Below are 24,832 nucleotides of genomic sequence, written 5' to 3' on the forward strand. Positions count from 1 at the left end.
AACTCTAGTAAATTGGTTAAATATGATTTCCCTTTTATAAACCTATGCTGACTTTTTCCAATTTCCTTGAGCTTGTCTAAATGCCCTATTACCTTTATAATGATCAACTCTAACATTTTCTCCACAGAAGATGTTAAGCTAACTGGCCTACAATTTTCTGTTTTCTGCCTCCCTCCCTTCTTGAATATTGGGATTATATTTGCTAAGGACCAACACTCACTTTAGTTATTCTTTTCCTGTTGAAACACCATAGAAACTCTTGTTATCTCTTCATACATTCCCAACCAACTTCCTCTCGTACTCTGATTTTGTTCTCTTGATTAACCTTTTAGTCATCTCTGCTGTTCTTTATATTCTGACCAATCATCTGACCTGCCACTCATCGTTATGCAATTATATGGAGAACATGTCCACTTAAGGAACAGAGTAAAATATAAAAGGTTAAATCAGGCATTTTTCTGTAGTTTAGACATAAGTTGCCTGTTGAAAGTGTTTAGTCAATGTTGCTTTTAATTTATTTCAGTAAAAGTCTGACAACTAGAAACTTCGTGTAATGGAGATGAGCATGCGGACACGAGGTTATAGCCAAATGAGATGTAGATTGAGTGAGTAGTTGGGAATTTGATTCAAGTGGAAATTTGGTGCAGAGGGACAAAGAGGTGCTTCTTTTTCTGCTTCCAGCAGGCAGCAAGTTTTCTTCCAAGCTAAGTGACTGAAACCTTTGATTATTTTAGCTGTGTAAATTAAGTAAATAAGGCTGGACAGAGATGACAGAGCCGGTGGTGTTCTGTGACTGCAGCATGTGGAAATCTGTGGAGTGCATTGCAATCCTGGACAATCCATAGCTACAAAAATTGTCTGCAACTAAGGCAACTTTGATTCGGAGATCTGAGCTGGAATCCGAGTTAGGACATTGAGGGACATCATGGAAGGAGAAAGTTTCCCGGATACATTGTTCTAGGAATCAGTCACACCCCTGAAGTTAGAGTTGGTCAACAGTCAAGAGACAGGAGGGTGTGAATGCAAGTCAGGCAGGTAAGGGAAACCAACATGGAATAATGGAGGAAATTCAGATAATGCTTTGTCCAAGGTATAAGGTGCTTGCTACCTGTGTGGATGAGGAGGAGGATTGCAAGGTGGATGAGTGGACTACACAGAGCATTATAGAGAAGAATCATTCTAGTGGGAGGAGCCAAGAGGAATGTGGTAGTGAAAGGGGATTAAATACAGATTTCTGCAGTCATCATCAGGAGCTCCAAACGATGCCCAGTGCCTGGGTTAAGAACATATTCTCATGCCTGAAGAAAAAACTGAAATGGAAGGAGGAGGATCCAGTCCATGTAGGACCCAACAACAGAGCAGCACATTATTCCTGGTTCTAGTCAAGAGAATCTGAGAAGCTAGGGAAAAGATTAAATGCAGAACAAAGATAATTATCTCTGAATTGTTACCTGAAGCATGTGCAAATTGGTAAAGGGCCTGGCAGATTAGAGAATTAAACACATGGCCCAAAGAGTGGTGCGAGAACGAAGGGATTTCTGTTCATGAGGCACTGGCATCAATATGATGTGAACAATGAGCTATTCTGGTTAAGATGGGTTCCATTTGAACCAGGCTGGTACCAGTGTCAGATAAAAGGAGGGCTCGATTGAAGGTAGATTTAAAAATCCAAAGAGAAAGATTGAGGTTTCAGGTGCATTTGTTTTTAAATTCACTGATAGGACTTTTTTTGGGCCTCACTGGCTCATTTGTTGCCCATCCCCGAGTGCCATCGAGGAGAGTGGTGCTGAACTGCCTTCTTGTACTATTGCATCCATGTGGTGGAAGTACACCCTTCAGTGCTGTTAGGGAGGGAATTCCAGGATCTTGACCCAGCCACAGTGAAGGAATGGCAATATATTTCCAAGTCAGAATAGAGATTGGCTTGGAGGGAACTTCCCAGGTGGTGGAGTTCCAATACATTTGCTGCCCTTGTACTTCAGCTGGCAGTGGTCATGGGTTTGGAAGGTGTGGTCTCAGGTGACTTGTTGACTTTCTACAGTGTACCTTGTAGATGGTACACACACTGCTGCCACTGTGCATCAGTGCTAGAGGGAGTGAGTGTTTAGATGGGGGTGACAATCAAACAGGCTGCTTTATCCTGAACAATGTCAAGTTTCTTTAATGTTGTTGAAGCTGCATTTATTCATCCAGGCAAGCAGAAAGTATTCTATCACACCCCTGATATATGCCTTGTAGAAGGTGGACACGTTTTCATAAATCAGGAGACAAGTTACTTGTTGCAGCATTCCTAGCCTCTGGCTTGCCCTTGTAGCTATCATATTTATAATGGCTAATCAGGTTCAATTTCTGGTAAATGGTAACTCCCAGGATGTTGATAATGGGGAATTCAGCAATGATAATGCCATTGACTATCAAGAGGCAATGGTCAGATTTTGTCTTGATTGGAGATGGTCATTGTCCAGCACTTGTGATGCAAGTGTTACTTGCCACTTGTCGGCCAAAGCCTGGATATTGCTCAGATTTTGCTTCATTGGACATGGACTGCTTCTGTACCCAAGGCGTTGTGAATGGTACTGAACAAATCAGGGAATTTCCCCACTTCTGACCTTATGATAGAAGGAAGGTCATTGATAAAGTAACTGAAGACGGCTGGATTGGAATATTGTCGGGACCCACAGCCTTTATATCCAATGCCTTCAGCCATTTCTTCATATCATGTGGACTGAATTGAATTATTTGAAGACAGACATCTGTGATGTTGGGGATCCCGAAGAACTCCTGCAGTGATGTTCTGGAACTGAGATCATTGACGTCTAACAACAATAACCATCCTCCGTTGTGCTAGATATGGCTATAACCAGTGGGGAGCTTTAGAACAATTGAACCCTCCAGTGCGCGGAGAGGCCTTTCGGCCCATTGAGTCTGCACCGACCACAAACCCACCCAGGCCCTACTCCCATATCCCTACATATTTTACCCACTAATCCCTCTAACCTAAGCATTTCAGGACACTAAGGGGCAATTTTAGCACGTCCAATCAACCTAACCCGCACATCTGGGACTGTGGGAGGAAACCGGAGCACCCGGAGGAAACCCATGCAGACACGAGGAAAACATGCAAACTCCACACAGACAGTGACCCGAGCTGGGAATCGAACCCAGGTCCCTGGAGCTGTGAAGCAGCAGTGTTAACCACTCTGCTACAGTGCCACCACAATTCCCATGGATTCCCGTTTTGCTACGAGTCCTTGATGCCACATTTGGGTCAAATGCCACCTTGATGTCAAGGACAGCCACTCTCAACTCATTACCGTAGTTCAGCTCTTTTGTCCTTGTTTGAACCAAAGCTGTAATGAGGTCAGGAGCTGAGTGGCCCTGGAGAAACTCAAGCAGGTTACTGTTACGCAAGTGCCAGTTGATAGCACTGTTAATTACCCCTTCCATCACTTTAGTGATAAGTGATTGTAGACTGATAGATGGTAATTAGCCAGATTGGATTTGTCCTGATATTTGTCTGCTGGACATACCTGGACTATTTTCCACATTGCTAGGTAGAAACTGTACAGGAACAGCTTGGCTAGGAACATGGCAAGTTCTGAACACAAGTCTTCAGTACTATTGCTGGAATACTTTAAGGATCCATAGCCTTCGCAGTATCCAGTGCCTTCAACCATTTCTTGATATAACACACAGAAAATCAAGTTAACTGAAGACTACCATATGTGATGTTGGGTACTTTTGGAGGAGGTATAGCAAGGCAGGTAAAGACAACAGAGGGAATCAGGAAGGGATAAAGAGTCCAACATAAATTTCTAAATTGGTGAATAAGAACATTGCAGGGAATTAAAACATTTAAATTAAATATTCTTTATTTGAATGCACAAAACATCAGAAAAAGATAAAGTAGTGGCACAATTAAAGATGATTTAGATTAAACTGCCAATAGAGACAAAGGTGGGAGACAATACAATATTTTGGAAAAACAGACAATGGCAAAGGTTGGTGGGTGGCCCTGATAACAAAAGATGATATAAGGACAATTGTGACAAAGATTTGGTCTCAGAAGATCACAAAGTAGGAATTCAACAATTTCAGATCGTAACCTGCACCACCCACCTGCTTCCTTATTCTGTATTGATTTTGGTTCTTTTCTCTCTTACTTTGTTTCCTGAAGCAGCCATTCTTGACGTTGCCAGATTACCCTGGCATAACTTTGTTATTCTTTCAGCCATGCAAGGTCAACTTTTTGTCATGTAATTTTTTCTGCCATTCACCCTATCACATGCCTTCCTTTTGTCCTTTGTTCTATTTTCTCCCTTCCAATTGCTCAAAATCTTTTCCTACTTTTGATTACAGGTCATCAACCTAAAGCATTAACTCTGTTTCCCTCACCAGACTTACGAGTATTTCCACCTCTGGAATTCATGTTTTGCGTCAGTGTTTGGGCCAAGACTATGAGATCCAAATCCAAACTGAGCATCAATGGACAGGCTGTTGATTAATAACACTGTTCACAATGCTTGGCTGATGTCTAGGAGGAGAATAGTAAGGACAATAGCTGTACAGGTTGGATAAAGCTGAACTAGGAGTAACTCCCTTTAACATAAAAGGCATCAGTCAACCAAATCTGAAACCAGGAAACAAAAGTAAAAGCTGAAGTTCATGGGGGTTTAGGGAACTCTTCACTGGCTAGAGTCATTGTGAAACAAGATCACTGTGGTTAATTAATTCAGCTCCAGGACACAAATGCAGGAAGTCTCAGGACAGTACACATACCAAATTATCTTCTGCTGCTTCATATAATGAAGGGACAGTCATTTAAGGTTAGAAGTTGGGCTGCTAGCTGATACATTCACCTCAAATTTCAATTCCTCAATAATGGATTTTACAACCATATGCAACAGGCTTGGATAACATCCCGGATTGGGCTATTACTAGCAAGTAGCATGCTTGTCACATGAGTGATCATCATGAATGAAAACACAAAATTAACTATCTCCCCATGACATTTAATCTTTCAGTCTCTCCACTATTAATATCCTGTAAGTTACCACTGATCAGAAATAGGCTACCTTAGACCTAATAGTGTACAATCAGATATGATTAAATAATTACATCATAGTGAAGGATTCTCTAGGAAAGAGTGGCAATTATAATTCAATTTGAAGGTGAGAAATTTTGGCCTGAAATTACAATGGTATGAAGTCAGAGTTGGCTAATATGGAATGGGAAAATGATAAAAGATGAGAGAAGATATTTCATAATTCTCAACAAAAATACATGAAAAAAATGCACAAGGAGAAAATTAAGGATAGTATCAAACTGAAAGAAAAGATATACAATACTGCAAAGATCTGTGGCAGTCCGAAAGATTGGGAAATTTTTGGAAATCAGCAAACAACAAAACCAGCAAAAGATACCAAAAAAGTATGAGGCAAAAATTGATGGTTAGATATCTAGCAAGAAATATAAACATTATGGATAGAAATCGATTTCCCCCCCTCACTATCCTTGATAAATGGAAAGGTGTTTTTGATTAGCTTCCCCTTTATAAATGGTGCTGTTTTCTGACCCTTAGTTTTGTTGTGATTCAATTTTCTATTAATAACCCCATGGCAAACTTGAGAAAGGCTAAATTCAAAGTGTTAGTTTATCTGCACACTCAATGCGGTGGATGAAAGGTGGCAATGTTGCCTCCTTTCCATTCATAAAGGTGAGGTAAAGAGTTAATGGTGCAGAGGCCACAGGGAAAAGGAATATTGCTTTACATGGGTAAAGCATCCAGACTCAAAGTCCAATGAGATATTCCTGCACAGAAGTTGATAGGCTGAAAACCAATGCAACATAACTTACTGTGCTCTTAGGCTGATTGGTGTAACAAATTGTCCCTAAATTATTCTCCCCTGAATCTGGTTTCCAACGGGGGTACCATACGCATACACATGGGTCAAGGTAGGTGTAGGAAAATGCTTTGTTGGGATGGCGGCGCGGGCTCGTTGGGCCGAGGGGCCTGTTTCCCATGCTGTGTTGTTCTTTGTACTTGTTTGGTGGTGTTGGCTTCAAATAATTAAGTAGGCATGCAGAGATTCATCAGGTTTGTAGACAAGGGTAGAGAAGTTCTACCCAAAACAGTGCAGATGGGGCCAGGAGTTGAATCTGCATGGAGCCCCTTTTCCATGAGGCTGCTTGTAGGTTGGTAAACAACAGGCTGACTTTGTAGTGCAACAAGGCAATATAACAGGTTCCACCAGGTGGAGATCCATGTCATATGATTCCCATTTCTCCAATTTGACTATGACAAGGGATAGTTAAATACCTCAACCAAAAATTGAAAGTAAGGTTGCAGGAGCCTTTGTCCTAGTAGACAAGTAGACTCTGGTTGGCCAATCTGGGTTAGGAATACCGTTGGCCTTTGTATAGCTCTCTTCAGGAATAACGAGATGCAAGTATCACTGATATTGCCAGATACTTCCTTTTGTTCAAGGGTCACAGATAGACAGATTTAGCCATGTTAAAAGATCTTTATCCAGTTTTTGAGGTTTTAGAACTGGTTATGAGGATATTTATATCTTTTATAAAAATATACAGAATGAGGTCTTAAGTCTGCCCACAAAAAAAGAGCTTCTACAAATACATAAAAAGGTAGAGCTGCTAAAGTGCCCCTTACAAAGTGAAGCTTGGGAATTAATTATGGCAAACCAATGAAATGGCAGCGACTTTGACAGGTATTTTGTATCTGTCTTCAAAACAAAGACACAAAATGCATCCTAACAATAGCAGAAAAGCATAGGCTAAAAGGGAGGAAATTAAAACAATCAAAAATAGTCAGAAACCATAAAGGGTAAAGGCTAACAATTCCTATGGACTTGATGGCCTGCTTCATGGGCTCTTCAAAGAAATAGCTGCAGCGATAGTAAATGCATCGATTGTAATCTTCCAAGATTCAGACATTGAAAAGGTCCCAGCCAATTGAAAAACCACAAATATATCATTGTTCAAAAAAGGAGGGAGACAGAAAGCATGAAATTATAGACCAATTAAAATAACATCTGACATTGAGAACATGCTAGAATCTATGAAGATCATAGAATCACTACAGTGCAGGAGGCCATTCAACCCATCCAGCCTGCACCAACAATCCCACCCAGGCTCCATCCCTGCAGCCCCACATTCTTACTGGGCTAAACCCTCTGATATTACGGGGCAATTTAGCATGGCCAATCAACCTAACCTGCATATCTTTGGACTGTGGGAAGGAATCAGAGCACCCGGAGGACACCCACACAGACACAGGGGAATGTGCAAATTCCACACAGATGGTCACCCAAAGCCAGAATTGAACCTGGGTCCCTTGTGCTGTGAGGCAGCAATGCTAATCACTGTGCTGATAGGAGCAGGACACTAGATGTAGTGCATTTGAATTTTGAAAAGACATTTGACAATATGCCAACTAACAGCTCTCTGCACATGGTAAGAGCTCATGGTGTTGGGGGTGACATGTTAGCTTGGGAAGAGAATTGCTAACAGGAAACAAAGTTGACATAAATGGGTCATTTTCAGGTGGACAATCTATAATTAGTGAAATGCCACAGGGATTAACTATTTGCTATGATCTCAACTACTTAGTCTATATTAATGACTTGGATGAAGGGGTCGACTATATTGTAGCCAATGTTGTTGATGATGCAAAGAAAGCAAGATGTAAAGTGATACAGAGGAGAGTCTGTAAAAGGACATAGACTAAATGAATGGGCAAAAAATTTGTTAGATGTAAATGATGTGGAAAAATGTGAGCAGGAAGAACAGACAAACAGCAACATAATTTAAGTAGACACACTGTAGAATGCTGCTATACAAGAAGTATTTAAGTATCCTTGTACATGAATCCCAAAGTTAATATGCAGGCACAGAAAAGAAATAGAAAGGCAAATTAAATGTTGGCCTTTAATGCAAGCAGGATGGAACATAATAAGTAGGGAAGTCTTGTTACAACTGTACAGGTGATTAGTGAGACCCTACCTGGAATACGAATTATAATTTTGGTCTCCTTATCCAAGGGGGATATATTTGTGTTGGAAGCAGGTCAGAGAAGGTTCCCTAGGTTTTTTCCTGGGATGAAAGGGTTGAAGGAAAGGTTGAGCAAGTTTGGCCAGTACTTATTGGAATTAAGAAAAATGAGAAGTGATCCTATAGAAACATAAGATTCTGAGCAGCTTTGGCAGGATAGCCATGGGGAAATCTAGAACTGGACAATGTTTCAAAATAAGACACCTCCAATTTAAGATGAAACAAGAAAGAATTTCTCCTCAGAGTAATTAGTCTTCCATAGGGAACTGTGGAGGTTGAGTGATTGAATATATTCAATGCTGAGTTGACAAAATTTTGGTTGGCAAGGGAGTTGAGGGTTGTGCGGATGCAGGAATCATGTATGACTGGTGCAGCAGATTCAACATGTTGAATAATCTATATCTGCTCCATGATCTTGTGAGCAGCAGGCTATGCATCTTGATTGGCATGAGAGACTGAAAGTTTAGAAATCTTGGGAGAAAATCAGGTGAGATAGAGACATCTACTGTTGCTTAATAATGTATCTGAATTAGAAGTTCATTAACCAGGAATACTCTCTCCCCTCCCTGAGCCTTTGGGAGCTGGTAGACTCATTTATGTTTAGGCACCAAGTGGTCAGATTATGAAAGCACTGGAGATTAGATAGTGTGTTACAGGATTTTTATGGCACAGAAGATGGCTATTTGGCTCATCAGCTTTCCAAACGAGTATCATGGCTTGGTGCCATTCTCCTGTGTTTAACACTGCATATCAACTGAATAGAATCAATCATCTAATGAATGTCTTGATTGAACCTACCACCAACATACTTCCAGGCAGTGAATTCCAGACTTGAACTACTTGTTGTGTGGAAAAGCATTTCCTCACATCACATTTAGTTTTTTTGCAAATCACTAAATTTCTGCCTTCTCTTTCTTGATCCTTTTAAGAGTGGCGACAGTTTCTTCCTATCTACTCTGTGCAGCCCCCTCGTGATCTTGAGCATCTCTTATCAAATTTCCCCTTAGCCTTCTCTCCAAGGAGAGCAGTCCCAACGTCTCCAACCTATCCTTATATCTGAAGTTTCTCATCCCTGGAACTATTCTTATTAGAATAGTTATTCTGGAAACGTCTTCTGCACTGTTTCCAATGCTTTCACATCTTTCCTATAATGCAGCATCCAGAACTGTACATAATATTCCAGCTGAGGTCTAACTAGAGCCTTGAATAATTTCAGCATAACCTCTTCGCTTTTGTACTCTATGCTCCTAATAATGAAGCCCAGAATACTATATGCATTACTAACTGATTTCTCCATCTGCCCTGCCACCTTCAATGATCTATTATATATATGCCCAAGTCACTCTGCTCCTGCACCCCTTTAAGAATTTTACCCTTTGTTTTACATGGTCCATGTATTTGCTACCAAAGTGCATCATCTCACACTTCACTGCATTTTGCTCCATCTGCCACCTATTTTCCCACTCCACCAACTTGCCCTTTTGAAATTCAACATTCTTCTTCAGTTTACAACACTTCCAAGTTTTGCGTCGTCTGCAAACTTTGAAATGGTCCCTTGAAAACTAAGATCTAAATCATTAATATACATTAGGAAAAGCAAGGGTCCCAATACAGTCCCCTGGGGAGCATCACTACAAAACTTGCTCCAGCCCAAGAAATATCCATTGACAATTTCTCTCTGCTTCCTATCATTCAGCCAATTTTATATCCCTGTTGTTAGTGCAAATATTTTGAAAGTTGTAGTTACCTGATAATTTCACCCCGAGTTGATCCAATTTCCATACTACCTACAGGCACAAATCATGCACCATACAAATCTGATTCCTGTACTGTTTTACATATAAACTATACTTTGGAGAATGATTAATCTTAAAACTGAGCATAATAGGATAAAAAAGTTACAGCCTTCACATCATACAAATTAGGCAGCTCGCCTAATAAATGTCAAACTGAAGATATAAATGATTGAAATTTTAATATAAATAATTATGTATATATAACATAAATTATCCTAACATCAGTACTGGGGAAGTTGTTAGGGTTTATTATCAAGGATTTCATAACTCGGCAAAATTAGACAAAGTCAGCATGGATTTACAAAAGGGAAATCGTGCTCGGTGAATCTACTAGAATTTTTTGAGAATGTAAATAGTGGAGTTCACCGAGGAGAATCAGTGGATATGGCTTATTTAGACTTTCAGAAGGCTTTCAACAAGGTGTCCATGACAGACTACTATATAAAGTTAAAACACATGGGGATTGCAGGTAATATCTTGAGATAGATAGAAAGCTGGTTAGCAGATAAGCAAAGAGTTGGCATAAATGGGTCTTTTACTGATTGGCAGTGACTATCAAGTTCTTGGAATGCTGTCGGGATAGTTTCCTTGAACAGTATGTGACAGAACCTACGAGGGACTGAGCTATCTTAGATCTGGTGTTGTGGAACGAGGCAGGTAGAATTAGGGATCTTCTTGTGAGGAATCCTCTTGGGACGAGTAATCACAGTATGGTTGAATTTTTGATGCAGATGGAGGATGAGAAAGTAGGGTCCCGAACCTGTGTCCTCTGTTTGAACAGAGGGGAGTATGATAGGATGAAAGTGGAATTGGCAAATGTAGACTGGGGGTGCAGATTGGTTGTAGGACAGCTGAGGAACAGTGGAAGATTTTTAAGGAGATCTTTTTCAGTACTCAGCAGAAATATATTCCGATGGTAAAGGAGGACTGTAGGAGAAGGGATAACCAGCTGTGGTTATCAAAGCAGAGTATTAAATTAAAAGCTGATGTGTTCAGAGTGGCTAAAAATAGTGGGTGATTAGAAGATTGGGAAAGATTTAAAAATCAACAAAGAATGACTAAGAAGGTGATAAAGAAAGGAAAGATAGACTATGAAGCTAAACTAGCACTAAATATAAAAAAAGACAGTAAAAGTTTTCACAAATATATAAAGAGGAGGAGGCTGGCTAGAGTGAATGTTGGACCCTTGGAGAATGAGGGGGGATTTAGCGGTGGGCGATGAGGAAATGGCCGAGGCTTTAAATAAGTTTTTTGCCTCGATCTTCACGGAGGAGGACACAAATAGTTTGCCGGATATTAAAGATAGAAGGATGGTAGGAGATGAGGGCCTAAATGTGATTACTGTCACTAGAGAAGTAGTGCTTGATAGACTAATGGGATTGAAGGTGGACAAGTCCCCAGGACCGGATGGAATGCATCCCAGGGTTCTGAAAGAAATGGCAGAGGTGATAGTGGATGCCTTAGTAATTATTTACCAAAATTCGCTGGACTCCGGGGAAGTGCTGGAAGATTGGAATACGGCTAATGTTATGCTGCTGTTTAAAAAAGGTAGCAGACAAAAGGCAGGGAATTATAGGCCGGTTAGTTTAACGTGTGTAGTTGGAAAAATGCTAGAATCCGTCATCAAAGAAGAAATAGCGAGGCATCTAGAAAAGAGTGGTTTGATTGAGCAGACGCAGCATGGATTCATTAAGGGGAAGTCGTGTTTGACGAATTTATTGGATTTCTACGAGGATGTGACTAGTGCGGTAGGCAAAGGGGAACCGGTGGATGTGGTGTTTTTAGATTTCCAGAAGGCGTTTGATAAGGTGCCTCATAAAAGGTTGCTGCAAAAGGTTAGGGTGCACGGAATTGGGGGTAAGGTGTTAGCGTGGATAGAGGATTGGCTGTCTAATAGGAAGCAGAGTGTTGGTATCAATGGGTGCTATTCTGGTTGGTGAGTAGTGGAGTGCCGCAGGGATCAACTACTTACCATTTATACAGATGATCTGGAGGAGGGGGCTGAGTGTAGGGTGACAAAATTTGCTGATGACACAAAGATGAGTGGAAAAGCAAATTGCGTGGAGGGTGTGGAAAGTCTGCAGAGAGATCTGGATAGGCTGAGCGTGTGGGCGAGGACCTGGCAGATGGAGTATAATGTTAGCAAGTGTGAGGTTATCCACTTTGGCAGAAATAATAGTAGGAGGGATTATTATTTAAAAGGCGAAAAGCTGCAGCATGCTACGGTGCAGAGGGACTTGGGGGTCCTTGTGCACTAGTCGCAAAAATCCAGTCTGCAGGTGATCAAGAAGGCGAATGGAATGTTGGCCTTTATAGCGAGGGGGATGGAATATAAAAGTAGGGAAGTCTTGCTGCAACTGTACAGGGTACTGGTGAGGCCACAGCTGGAGTACTGTGTGCAGTTTTGGTCGCCGCACTTGCGGAAGGATGTGTTGGCCTTGGAGGGGGTGCAGAGGAGGTTCACTAGGCTGATACCTGCGATGAGGGGGTTGGACTATGAAGAGGGATTGAATAGGCTAGGTCTGTACTTGTTGGAGTTTAGAAGGATGAGGGGGGATCTTATAGAGACGTATGAGATAATGAAGGGGGTGGATAGGGTAGAGGTAGAGAGATTCTTCCCGCTTAGAAAGGATAGCAGGACTAGAGGGCACAGCCTCATGATAAGGGGGGGGTGCAGTTTAGATCAGAGTTGAGTAGGAACTTCTTCATTCAAAGGGTGGTGAATCTCTGGAATTCTCTGCCCGTTGAAGTGATGGAGGCTACCTCGCTAAATATATTTAAGTCACGGGTAGATAGGTTTTTGATAGACAGGGGAATTAAGGGTTATGGGGAGAAAGCGGGAAAGTAGAACTGATCCACTTCAGGTCAGCCATGATCTTATTGAATGGCAGGGCAGGCTCGAAGGGCTAGATGGCCTACTCCTGCTCCGATTTCTTATGTTCTTATGACTAGTGGGGTTCTGCACTAGTGCTAGAACCCCAATCGTTTGTATTATATATTAATGATTTGGAAAGGGAACTCAATGTATTATTTCCAAATTTGCAGGATACAAAGTTGGGTGGGAGGGAGCTGTGAGGAAGATGCAGAGATACTTCAGCATGATTTGGACTGGCTGAGTGTGTGGAAATCTGCATGGCAGGTGCAATATGTGGGTAAATGTGAGGTTATCCACTTTGGTAGCAATAATAGGAAGACAGATTATTACTTGAATGGGTGGAAATTGAAAGAGGTGGGTACGCAATGAGACCTTGGCATCCTCGTGCATCAGTCACTGAAAGTAAGCACGTAGGTACAAATAAGCGTGCAAGTTCAGCAGGCTGTAAAATAATCAAATATGGTATGTTTGCCTTCATAGTGAGAGGATTTGAGTATAGGGATAGGGATGTTTTGCTGCAATTGTACAGTGCTTTGGTGAGGCCACACCTAAAGTATTGAATGCAGATTTGAGGTCCTTATCAGAGGAAGCGTATCCTTGCTATAAAGGGTGTACAGCAAAGGTTTACTAGGCTGATTCTTGGGATGTCACATGAGGAGAGACTAAGTTAGGATTATATTCATGGGAATTTAGGAGAGAAGAAGGGGTTCTTAGAAACTTATAAAATATTCTAACAGGGTTAGACAGGATAGATTCAGGAAGAATGATTCCTATGGTGGGATGGTCTAGAACTAGGGGTCATATAACTTAAAGAAAAGAACTGAGGTGAGGAGAAATTTCTTCACCCAAAGGATGGCGAATGTGTGGAATTAACTACTACAGAATGTAATTGAGGCCAATACATTGTCTGATTTCAACAAGAAATTGGATATAGCTTTTGGGGATAAAGGGATCAAGGGCGATGGGAGGAAGGGAGGGACAGGGATCAGGATGAAAGGTGGAGCAGGCTCCAAGGGCCTAATGGCCTACTCCTGCTTCTAGTTTCTAAGTTTTCATAATCTTATCAAGTAGCTTAGTGGCATCAGAAGATATGACCTTAACACTTCAACCTGTTTACATCATTACCTGAACCCAACAATGAATGTACTGACTTTTAAGCATTCTAGAGAGTAGATTTATATTGCTTCCAATTCCCAAAAGCTGAATAATAAATAAGCATTACAATATGCCCAAAGTACGCACTAGTGCAGAGAAGAAAATTGATTACTAGTGTCACAGCAGTATAACTCAATTTAGTCAGCAATACAAATATGACATAATACTAATATTTATTGGATTTCAATTGTCTTCAGGGCACTTTCATGCTAGAATATTTTTATGAAGCAAAACACTATACATGTGCATGCCTGACTGTAAAATTGTCAATGTTAAAATGGCCATAAAAATCTTTCCTTAAGTATGAACTTAAGAATTAAAACTAAATGGTTATACTAAAAGATGAATACACTATCTAAATGTTTACTAAAATTAAACTACAATACTTAGGGGACTGGATTGGCTTACCTCAATGTCTCATAACAGAATGGCGCAAAAATATATTATTGGTTAAAAAATGACTGGTGGAAAAACTAAACTAAACTAAAAGGTGACATTTTTATAAACAATTAAATACATGGCAATAGTTCCATAAACTTCACAGTAGCACTTCAGAAGTAGAATTGGAAAATCAGAAGTTATTTGACATTCATATGTCAATCTCTGAAATCAATACGAAACACACGTCATATGCACAATAATAAATAATGAGTACAGATACAACAGTTTCAGCCTTGTGCTAAAAGGCACTCTGATGAATTCCTGAAAATTTTCATCTACTACATTATGTTCAATAAATAATTACTTACTTCCCCATATAGGAATGTCTTTGCTTTCTGCCTTCATTACAATAGAAGCCATGGTCATGGTAACTGGAATAGCATCAAAATAAGAAGAATGTGGTGCTAATGTCATTATAGGTGCTTCTGTGGGCAAAGCGCGGCGTCCCTTTACACTCATCCAATGAAAACCACCCGCAAACCACATCGCTCTCATGATCACTTTCAGCAAAAAATCCAATGTCCTACAAAACAAGATATAAACATATCAAAGGCTACAGTTTACAAGTGAATGATGCATTTAGAACAAAGTTGAGAAACAACAGAATTTGTACAAATTTTTGGCAACTTTCTATCAACATAGGAGTCTTATTAAGATGACTAATACACATGGAATACAGGGTGATCTGACAAGGTGGATACATAATTGGCTTAGCAGTAGGAGGCAAGGGTGGTGACAGATGGCTGCTGTAGTGACTGGAGACTAGTGGCATACCTTAGGGGTCTGTGCTGGGTCCCTGATTATTTGTCATTAACATAAATGACATAGATGACTATCTCGGTGGTTGGATCAGTAAGTTTGCCAGTGACACAAAGATTGGCTGGGTGGTTAACAGTGAGGTTGAGTGTCTCGGGTTACAGGAAGATATAGACAATATGGTCAAATGGGCTGACAATTGGCAGATGTAAAAGTGTGAGATGGTGCATTTTGGAAGGAGGAATTTGGCAAGGAAGTATATTATGAAAGGTCTGACACTGGGAACTTCCAAAGAACAAAGGAACCTTGACATGTTTGTCCATAAATCTCTGAAAGCGGAAAGGTAGGTAAACAGGGTGGTGAAAAAGGCATGTGGTAGACTTTATCAGTGGGGTACAGACTAGAAAATCAGAGAGGTAATGATAGAACTTTGATGAGGCCGCAGTTGGAGTAGTGTGTGCAGTTCTGGTCGGCACATTACAGGAAGGATGTGAATGTGCTGGTGGTGGTGGTGGTAGTAGTGTGCAGAAGAGATTCACTAGGAAGCGGCCTGAGATGGAACATTTAAGTTATGAAGTAAGGTTGGATAGGCCTGGGTTGTTTGTGTCGCACCATCTGTAACCCCCATGACTTGCCTGGGTTTGCAAAACCTCACTTACTGTACTGTCTGGAGTCAATACACATCTCTTTAACCTGTACTTAATGCTCTTTCCACTCACATCATCGGCATCTTTAAGACTTGAATAGCAGGTTAGTTGTAAAAACCCGCATTCTAATCAGTAATCTGTAAACTGTCTGTGCTGTTGTATGCTCTGTCTGAGGCCAGAACTCTCCATTCACCTGACGAAGGGACAAACCCCGAAAGCTTGTGAGTTTACAATCAAATAAATTGGTTGGACTTAAACTTGGTGTTGTCAGACTTCTCACTGTGTTTACCCCAGTCCAACGCCGGCATCTCCACATCTTGTTTTCGTTGAAACACAGCAGACTGAGAGATGACCTGATTGAGGTATTCAAGATTATGAGGGGCATGGATTGGGAGCAGCTGTTTCCCTTAGTTGAAGGGTCAGTTATGAGGGGATACAAGTTCAAAGTGAGAGGTGGGAGGTTTAGGGGATATTTGAGGAAAAGCCTTTTTACTCAGAGGGTGGTGACAGTCTGGAATGCACCGCCTAGGAAGGTGGTGGAGACGGGATGCCTTACATCCTTTAAAAAGTACTTGGCACACCATAACATTCAAGGCTATGATCCAAGTGTTGGCAAATGGGATTAGATGGCAGGACAGGGCCTTTCGTGCACTGTGCGGACTCAGTGGACCAAAGGACCTCTTCTGTACTATAGTAATCTGTGAACTTCTCCCCAAACTTAAATCAAAGCTAACTTGTTCCCTTCATAGGGAAAGAAGCAACTAGTCCCTGATTCACTTAACAAATCAACTTAGAGAAAAATAATATCATTAATTGTTCCATATTCTAATTAAATGGAGGGAGTAGTTTAACTAATTCTTCAACTTGCTAGAACCAATGAAGATAGTACTGGGCTTTCTCCTTGAGCTGCCGCAATGGGAGATAGGAAATTCTTAGAGTTCTAATTTCGGGCAGCTTTCTTCATCACTTCATAGCGATCAAAAGATTTAGGGCAGAAGAATATGAGTGAATCAATGAATTTTTATGACAAAATATAGCAACATTTATGATTTTTTTTTCAAACAATTGGCCCTTGAAGAAAATGGGTAGCAAGCACATGGACCATCAATGGCAAGTTCCCCTCCAAGTCTCACATTATCCTTATTGGAAGTATCTCATTGATCCTTCATTGCTACTGAGTCAAAATTTTGGAACTGTTCCCATGGATGTACCTTAAGAATGCAGCAGTTCAGGTAGCTTACCTTCATCTTCTCAAGACAATTCGAATCATAGGATCCCTACAGGGCAGAAGGAGGCTATTCAGCCCATCAAGTCTGCACTGACCACAATCCCACCCAGGCCCTATTCCCATAACTCCACATATTTACCCTGCTAATCCCCCTGACACTAGTGTCAACTTATGGCCAATCAGCCTAACCCGCACATTGACAATAAACGTTGGTCTGGCAATGCACACATCTCAAACCAAAAGAAAACTCAAATCCACATAATGGGAATTTTGGATGCATTATTGTGAAAAAATGTGGACGGCGCAAAAAGAATGTAAAAATGTAAAAGTGAATGAAACTATTCCAGTGCAAGGGCTCCCAAGAGACCAGAATAACCTTAAATTCAGAAACTGCAAAATCATACCAAATAGTTTTTTTACAGATAAAAACTACTGTCAAAAGCAGAAACATAAACTAATTGCACAATTCAGAACAGAATTTATATACATGCCATTGTGTCCACAAGCAAGGACAGTAGTTTATAATCACAATTAAAACTATCTATTCTTAAAAGTTTATATGAATTTTCAACTTGTGCATTACAAGCTTTACTTGTGCTGAAACAAGTAATTGTCCAAGCTGTCCAAATATCATGAATATCTTTATTATTGTAATATTCATCCTTAATTTCAAAAGATACATAATTTTATTTGGATATGGACTCATTAATTCCTGGTCTTTTTTAAAAAGTACTTATTCCTCCCTAATCTATCATATTGGAAATAAACTTGCAAGAAAAATATAAAGCTCCCTTCCCCCTCTTTCTTAGTTGGTCTGGCTCAAAGTAGAATCTATGCAAGAAAATTGATAGTTTAGTTAATTGAAAGCTGAGCTTCGGAACCAAATTCCAGGACAACATGGGATAAAATGCTTGCTTTTGAAATTGATACAAATTAATTTATCAAAACAGAAAGAGGCTGCCAAAAGTTGACAAAATATTTCTATTAACCCCAAGAATCAAAGAAATGCTTCATAGGATTGACCATGGTAGCTCAGGGAACTAAGTGAGGTGATTAGCCTATGAATTCAATGAGAATCAGGACACTGTTGGTGTCACATCTAACAGAAACAATGATACTATTCATTAGCGGTCAATCATCCCAGCCCCAGGTTATTGTTGCAGGATTTCCTCAGCATAGTGTCCAGGCCTAGAAAGAAATCATAGAAATCCTACAGTGCAGAAAGAGGTCATTCAACCCATCGAGTCTGCACCAACCACAATCCCACCCAGGCCCTACCCCCATATTGCTACATATTTATCTGCTAATCCCTCTAACCTACACATCTCACCACTCTAAGGGGCAATTTTTAGCATGGCCAATCAACCTAACCTGCACATCTTTGGACTGTGGGAGGAAACTGGAGCATCTGGAGGAAACCCATGCAGACACAAGGAAAATGTGCAAACTCCACACAGACAGTGACCCAAGCCAGGAATCTAACCCAGGTCCCTGGAGCTGTGAAGCAGCAGTGCTAACCACTGTGCTACCGTGCCGCCCACTGTTACAGAACAGCGAGTTCTGTAATCCCAATAACTTCTAATTATATACAGCCTTTAAGATAGTAAAAGGTCAAAGTGCACTTCAGAAGAATGTTATCAAAAAAAAATTTGACACCAAAAACAGGCAATAGACCAGTGTCTGGGTCAGATATAGATTTCAAGCATTTAAACAAGTAACACGAGATACCTAGAGAAGTAATTTTAGCATGTGATCTAAGGGATTTTAATTGCTGAGACAATTGACATCAAGAGTGCTTAGGAGGTCACAATTGAAGGACCGCATAGATCTTTGGCTGACAGGGTGGTTGTAGCGCTGGAAGTATAGGGATAGGAAGCAGTGAAGCCAATGTGTGACTATGGATTTGTAAACAAAGGTGAAAAAGTTGCCAGACCAGAGGCTCTAATGTAGACCATTCATACTGGTTATGAGTGGATAGATTGGATATGCACAAGTTCATAGAGTAGAAGATGAGGGATTATCCAGGAGATAGTTGAATAGTTGAGTCTAGAGGAAGCAAAGGCATGATGATCATGATTTTGCCAGCAAATGAGCTGAGTCAGATAATGTAGGTTATTTATGGTTAAAAAATATTGTCTAAGGGAATCTTACAACAGGTCTAACCATCTTTAAATTCTTTCAAGAGTAGAAATTTCAGACACAATGCATTCCAATCTATAGGTAAGGTTGATTCTTTCAAATTAGTGAATTTTTGACCTCGACCAGATGCCCCATACAGTTGGGTGGGTGGATGGGCGGGGTTACACTCTTGCTGAGAGGAAGACCTCAACCCAGCCTGGGATGTAGTGGGAAAGGCAGTAAGGGCCAGCAACTGGACCACGACGATCAGTTTCACAAGAAAATGAATGATGTCCTTAGAGCTGCAAGGGTGAATATCCAGCTCTTTGTCTCTGGCACCACTCCCAGCCCAGACCCCTGGCATGTTAATACCCGACATGCCACCTTACAGCCACCCAACACCCCAGCAACCAGCATAAACTCCAATGCACGCCCCCAACGATACCCTTCACAACAACTTTTCTGCTGAGTGCTGTGCCCACATATGCCACCTGATGGAATTTCACGCAGCAGCCAAACAAGTGTCTGAAATGTTATCTTTATGATCCCACAAGAAGAGCTCGTATGCAACAGGAAGGAGCTGATCAAGACTGACAGAGGATTTCCAGAGGTTAGAATGCTGACCCCCTGGGTCCTGAGCAAGCTGTGGCAGACAGCAAGGTCAGCATGCAGCAGAGAAGTGAGACTCCTCTGCCCCATTGTCCAGGTGACATATCTCAAGTGAGCTACTGTTCTCCTGCTCCTTTGTCTTTACCAAACACTGACCCCATGTCCTTCATTTTTCTGAAGCTCCATCAGATGACGTCAGCCCATCCAGGTCGCTCTCCCACAACCAACCCCTCAAAGAACCCCGGAGTACACTGACTGTTTGGCACTACTTTCACCTGCACCAAGTACCAGCGCAGACACACTTGCCTTGGTGGAGCAAGCTTCTGGGTCATGATCTGGTGTACACCACAGTGAATCTGAAGCACATCAGGAGCAGGCAGGGACACCCAAGGGCAGGCAGAAATCTGCAGGATTGAGGAGCTGGCTGCTCCCAAGGCAGACGTCAGGCTTCTAGAAAAGGTTCTCCCATTACTGGTGGAGATGCAGATACAAAGCCGAGCTTTACAGTACAGCAACATTCCAGCAACTACAAGGCCAGCTGGAGGAGTCCAGTAGCCTTCTGTTACAGGACATGGTGCTAATAACTCGTAGCACCCAGGCCAACAAATCTATGGTGACAACTTTCAAAGCTTTAATCACTTTATGACGTCCATGGCTGAGCACAATATAGCAAGGCCCAGTCATAAAAGAACACGTCCCAGGCATTGGTGGACATTGCCGCTATGCTCCACAGTCACAAAGAACAATGGTTAAGGGCATTGCCAGCTTGTCCCAGTCACAGTGGAGCATGGCTGAGGATTTCTGGAGCTCACTAAAGCTACCCCTATGCCAGTGAGCACTCCCGAAGGGAGGAAACACGAGAGCCTATCCAGAGGCCTTCACCGAGGAGACTTTAAGTCTTCAGCCAGCTCCACTATTCACTCCACCACCTGTCAACACTGTATTTCACAGGCATCAGGCACAACCAGGTGACACCTGAATGTCAGCTGGAGCCCTCTAGATGTCCACCAAAGACAGCACAGCCAAAGGCCGTGGAAGGCAGCAGGCCGCACCCATTTCTGATATGCAATCTGGGGACACACCCAGGGGATGAAGGACAAGGGAAATGAAGAAAACAGATTAGCACCAAGTTTGCACAGATGAAGGAACACAGATGTAGTCGGAAAAACTAGGGCACTGATTGTTAAGAAGTACTATTATACATGCCTGCAGATCAGAACTGAGATTCTTCTTATTCATAATGCATACTCAAGATAGAATGGGATGGGGGAATGGGGCAGTTGGATAGACAGGGAGTGGGAACAGGACACGACAGGTCGGGAGGATCTTTCTATTCCATTCTGAGCTCCAAAACTCCCACTTGTCCTTCAGGCTCACCCAGAAGTCAGAGGCCATGAGGCACCCAGTCTCAGGCATCCTTGCATGACAGCCTTGCTGCTCCATGAGGACAAGGCTTAGAACCCTCACTATGGCTCCATTATCCTGGTGTGATGCCTAATGGATGCTTGGAGACTGGGGTGGGGAGGTGGGGGCAGCGCACTGGTCATGGGAAAAAGACAAAGGGAAGGGAAAGGGAAAGGGAAAGGTGAGAAGGATTTGGCCAGCAGGAGGGAAATGGGTGCTTAAAGGCACAGTTTGAAAGTAAGGTGGGTAGAAAGGTGCGAGCTGCTGGACAAAGTCTCCTAGTCTGCGAACCTAGAGGCTATGAGAGCCTCCCTGGTCATCAGGCCATTGCCTTTCCACCATCCTCCGAGTTATCCTCAAGCACATCCAGGTCCTCCAACAATGACACATATTCCTCCTTCTCCATCATGTCTAGAAAGTTCCTTCTCTCTAGGAAAGCTCAGAGTTAGGAACAACATTTTATGAAAACAAGGAATTGGCAATAACAACACTGCTTAAAAGAGATATCACTTCAGGGTTAATGAGGTGCAAGATGATTGTATCAACAAAGCAAGCTTTGATCTCCCCTGTAGCTGTCAGTCAAAATGCTTTTAGCAACTCATGCTCCATCTGCCCTTATGTAAACCCACTTGAATGTGATTTGGGTAGTAGGTGAAGCAATCTTGTGACATTCTATGTGCAAGGGTTAATGTAAATCACACCTGATAAGCAAGGGAAACAGACACCTTCCTATCAATCAAACGATTTCAAAGACCTCTGGTAACAGTTGTGGCTCCTGAAATTAAGAAAGGCTATCCAACAAATTGAATGGAGTGCAGTTACAGATGTTTCAGGGGTACATTTCCATCTAAGCAGGAGACTTTATATAACTCTAAATTGCAACAGATACGAAATATCAATATCAATCCTAAGGGGCCTGAAATTCAAATCTCAGAGACTTCCCATCATCTCATGACAACATGGAAGAGTCCTGCTACGGGAGCCCCATCCTGGGGTAAATCCACCCCCCCTCCCCTACTTGCAATAGGCCTCCTGAACACCACTGAAGTTTTTTTTCGAGATGGTACTTACTTCCTTTATCTGCCTCAGAGTCCAGGGTGCCTAATCCGCCACAGAAGAGGAAAAGGGGAGATTTAATTGAGCTATATAAAGAAATGAGAAGTTTACAGGGTATAGGGAGAACCTTAGCAGAGTGGTTATTAACCAGTGGAATAAGCTTAAGTTATTAATAGAAGGAAGTTTAGGAGAATATTTTTCATCAAGAGAATTAAGATCCGGAACTTAGTTTGAAAGGGTAATAGAGCAGAAATCCTCATCAGGTTTAAAAAGTACCTTATTTTGCACTGAGTGTACAAACATTAAAGAGCTAGCAAGAAAGATTAAGTTAATATAAACGTCCGTGATTCAAAGAACTGAAAATACAAGTAAATCATTATTTCAGCTAGAACAAGTTTCTGGCACAGGATAATGGCAAGGAATAACTTCACCTTCCCATATTATTACTTAGTATTCAAAATTCAATCAGTTTCTACCTGGAATATATTCAATGACTGAGCACCCACACCCTCTCAGTCTCTCCCCATCTCTCACATTTCACCCAATTCTCCTCTCCCACCTTCTCTTTCCATCACATTCCCTCCTGTCTCACATCCCATTCCCTCTACTCTCACTTAACATATTAAAGCAGAAGGACAGGTCATTGCCCAAATAAACACTCTTTATACAATTTCATGGAGTACAAGTAATAAATTAAATGAACTTCAGTCTGAAAATCCAGTTGGATTTTCACTGAGTTAGAATGACTCAGGAGTCCTTTAAAAATAGCAAGTGGGTCCCAATTCCAGGATTCCTTATCCCATTCACTGGTTGTCTGATTTCTAGGAGTGCCTTTAAACAATGCAGGTTGGTTCCTGTAAAAAGCCCACATCTGATGTTTGTGACCTAGTTGCCTCCACTGCAAAGACAGGCATGCTCTACTCCTTGCAATTTTCATGGATTTGCTAAGATAAATGTTGCACTTACTACACTGGCACAGGAAGACTGGTTGTTGGGAATGACCAGAGTGTCACTGGGGAAATGGGTCCTTTGGAAGGCTGAAAGGGGAGCCAATGATATCCTTGATAGTGGCATCATGCTGGAGACGTTGGAAATGGCAGAGGGGTTTTGTTGAACATGAAAGGTGGTGAGGTGCAAATTGAAGAAAATAGGAATCCTATAGTAGTTCTGGGTATGTGTTGAAGGAGTGAGATCTAAAGGGCAGGGCCAGGAATACGCATGATCGAGAATATGTCAACCATATTGGTCAGAAACCTTGGATAAGGAATAAAAAGACATTGGAAGTATCAGCATGGATGGGGTCACCATTAGAACGAATGTGACAAAGACAGAAAAACTGGGAAAATGGAAGAGTCCTAACAATAAAAAGTAATGTATGAAGTAGTGTCATCAAGATAGAAGCATAGAATCCTACAATGCAGAAAGTGGTCATTTGGATCGACACTGGACCACAATTCCACCGAGACACTATCCCTATAATCCCGTGAATTTACCCTAGCTAGACCCCTTGAACCAACGGGACAAATTAGCATGGCCAACCCACCTAACCCACACATCTTTGGACTGTGGGAGGAAACTGAAGCATCCGGAGGAAACCTACGCAGACACGGGGAGAATATGTAAACTCCACACAGACAGTGACCCAAGCCAGGAATCGAACCTAGATTCCTGACACTGAGAGGCAGCAATGCTAACCATTGAACCATCATGCCGCCCATAGGTGTGGGAGTCAGTGGGGTCATTATGGATAGATATGGTCAATAGCCTATCCCCAGGAAAAGAAAGTGAAGCCAAAGAGGCAAGTCAGAGATGCACAATGTGAAGACGAAAGGAGGATGGAATTTGGAAGCAAAGTTAACTAGATTTTCCAGTTCAGGTGAAAAAGGAAATGTATTGATGCAGTTATTCATGTACCAGAAAGAGGGGTGAGGAAGGGGATCAGAAGGACTGGAACACAGAATGCCGCAGGACCTATAAAAATTCTCTTTCATTTGGAGGAAGTAAGTGGATTAAATGTTGAAGTTGTTTATAGTAGGAACAAGAGCAGTCAGATGGAGGGGGAGGATGGTGAGTGGTGACTGGATTTCTGTTCAAAGTTGATCACTGGAAACCCTCAGGCTATCTTGGCTGATAGAGATGTAGACAAAGATTGATTCATGGACTTACAGCTAATATCAAGTGTAGGACCAAGCTTGAGAGCAAGTGTAATGCCTGTTCTTGTCAGCTTGGATCTAGTACATCTCTTTTGTGGGAATGGTAAATTAAGATTCAGTTTGAATTTGCTTTTGGAGCAAGCAAGGAGATGCATTAGGGGCTTGCCCTATCCACTTTGCATATTGGTTTTGTAACTGAGGAAGGAGGTGGATAAATATTTGATAGATCAAGGAATAAGCGGCTATGGGAAAATGGCACAGAAAAAGAGTTGAGGGGACGGCATAGATCAGCCATGATTGTATTGAATGGCAGGGCAGGCTTGAAAGGCCTGGTGGCCTATTCCGGATTTTATTTTGTGTTGAGTGAATAAAATTATTTTTTTTAAGTAGGTGGAATGGATGTGCATGGTAAAAATGGGACAGGTAGGGACAGGTAGGGACAGAAAATTACCTCCAAAATATGAATGATGATTAGAAGCACCAAATATTATTTCTGATAATTTAAAATATCTTGAATAAGTATA

At 41.6% G+C, this 24,832-nt stretch overlaps 1 protein-coding gene across 3 annotated transcripts in view; it reads right to left on the reverse strand.

The window, feature by feature from the left end:
- lpcat1 (lysophosphatidylcholine acyltransferase 1) overlaps positions 1 to 24,832 on the reverse strand; it is a 181,561-nt gene that overhangs the window by 82,187 nt on the left and 74,542 nt on the right. For all 3 annotated transcript variants that reach the window (XM_080205155.1, XM_080205164.1, XM_080205173.1), the window contains exon 3: positions 14,646 to 14,860. In XM_080205155.1, the coding sequence (XP_080061281.1) occupies positions 14,646 to 14,860 (215 nt within the window). The remainder of the gene's footprint in view (positions 1 to 14,645; positions 14,861 to 24,832) is intronic.

Source organism: Carcharhinus amblyrhynchos, chromosome 2, assembly GCF_965287045.1.
Source record: "Carcharhinus amblyrhynchos chromosome 2, sCarAmb.v2.hapA, whole genome shotgun sequence".
NCBI classification, from domain to species: Eukaryota; Metazoa; Chordata; class Chondrichthyes; order Carcharhiniformes; family Carcharhinidae; genus Carcharhinus; species Carcharhinus amblyrhynchos.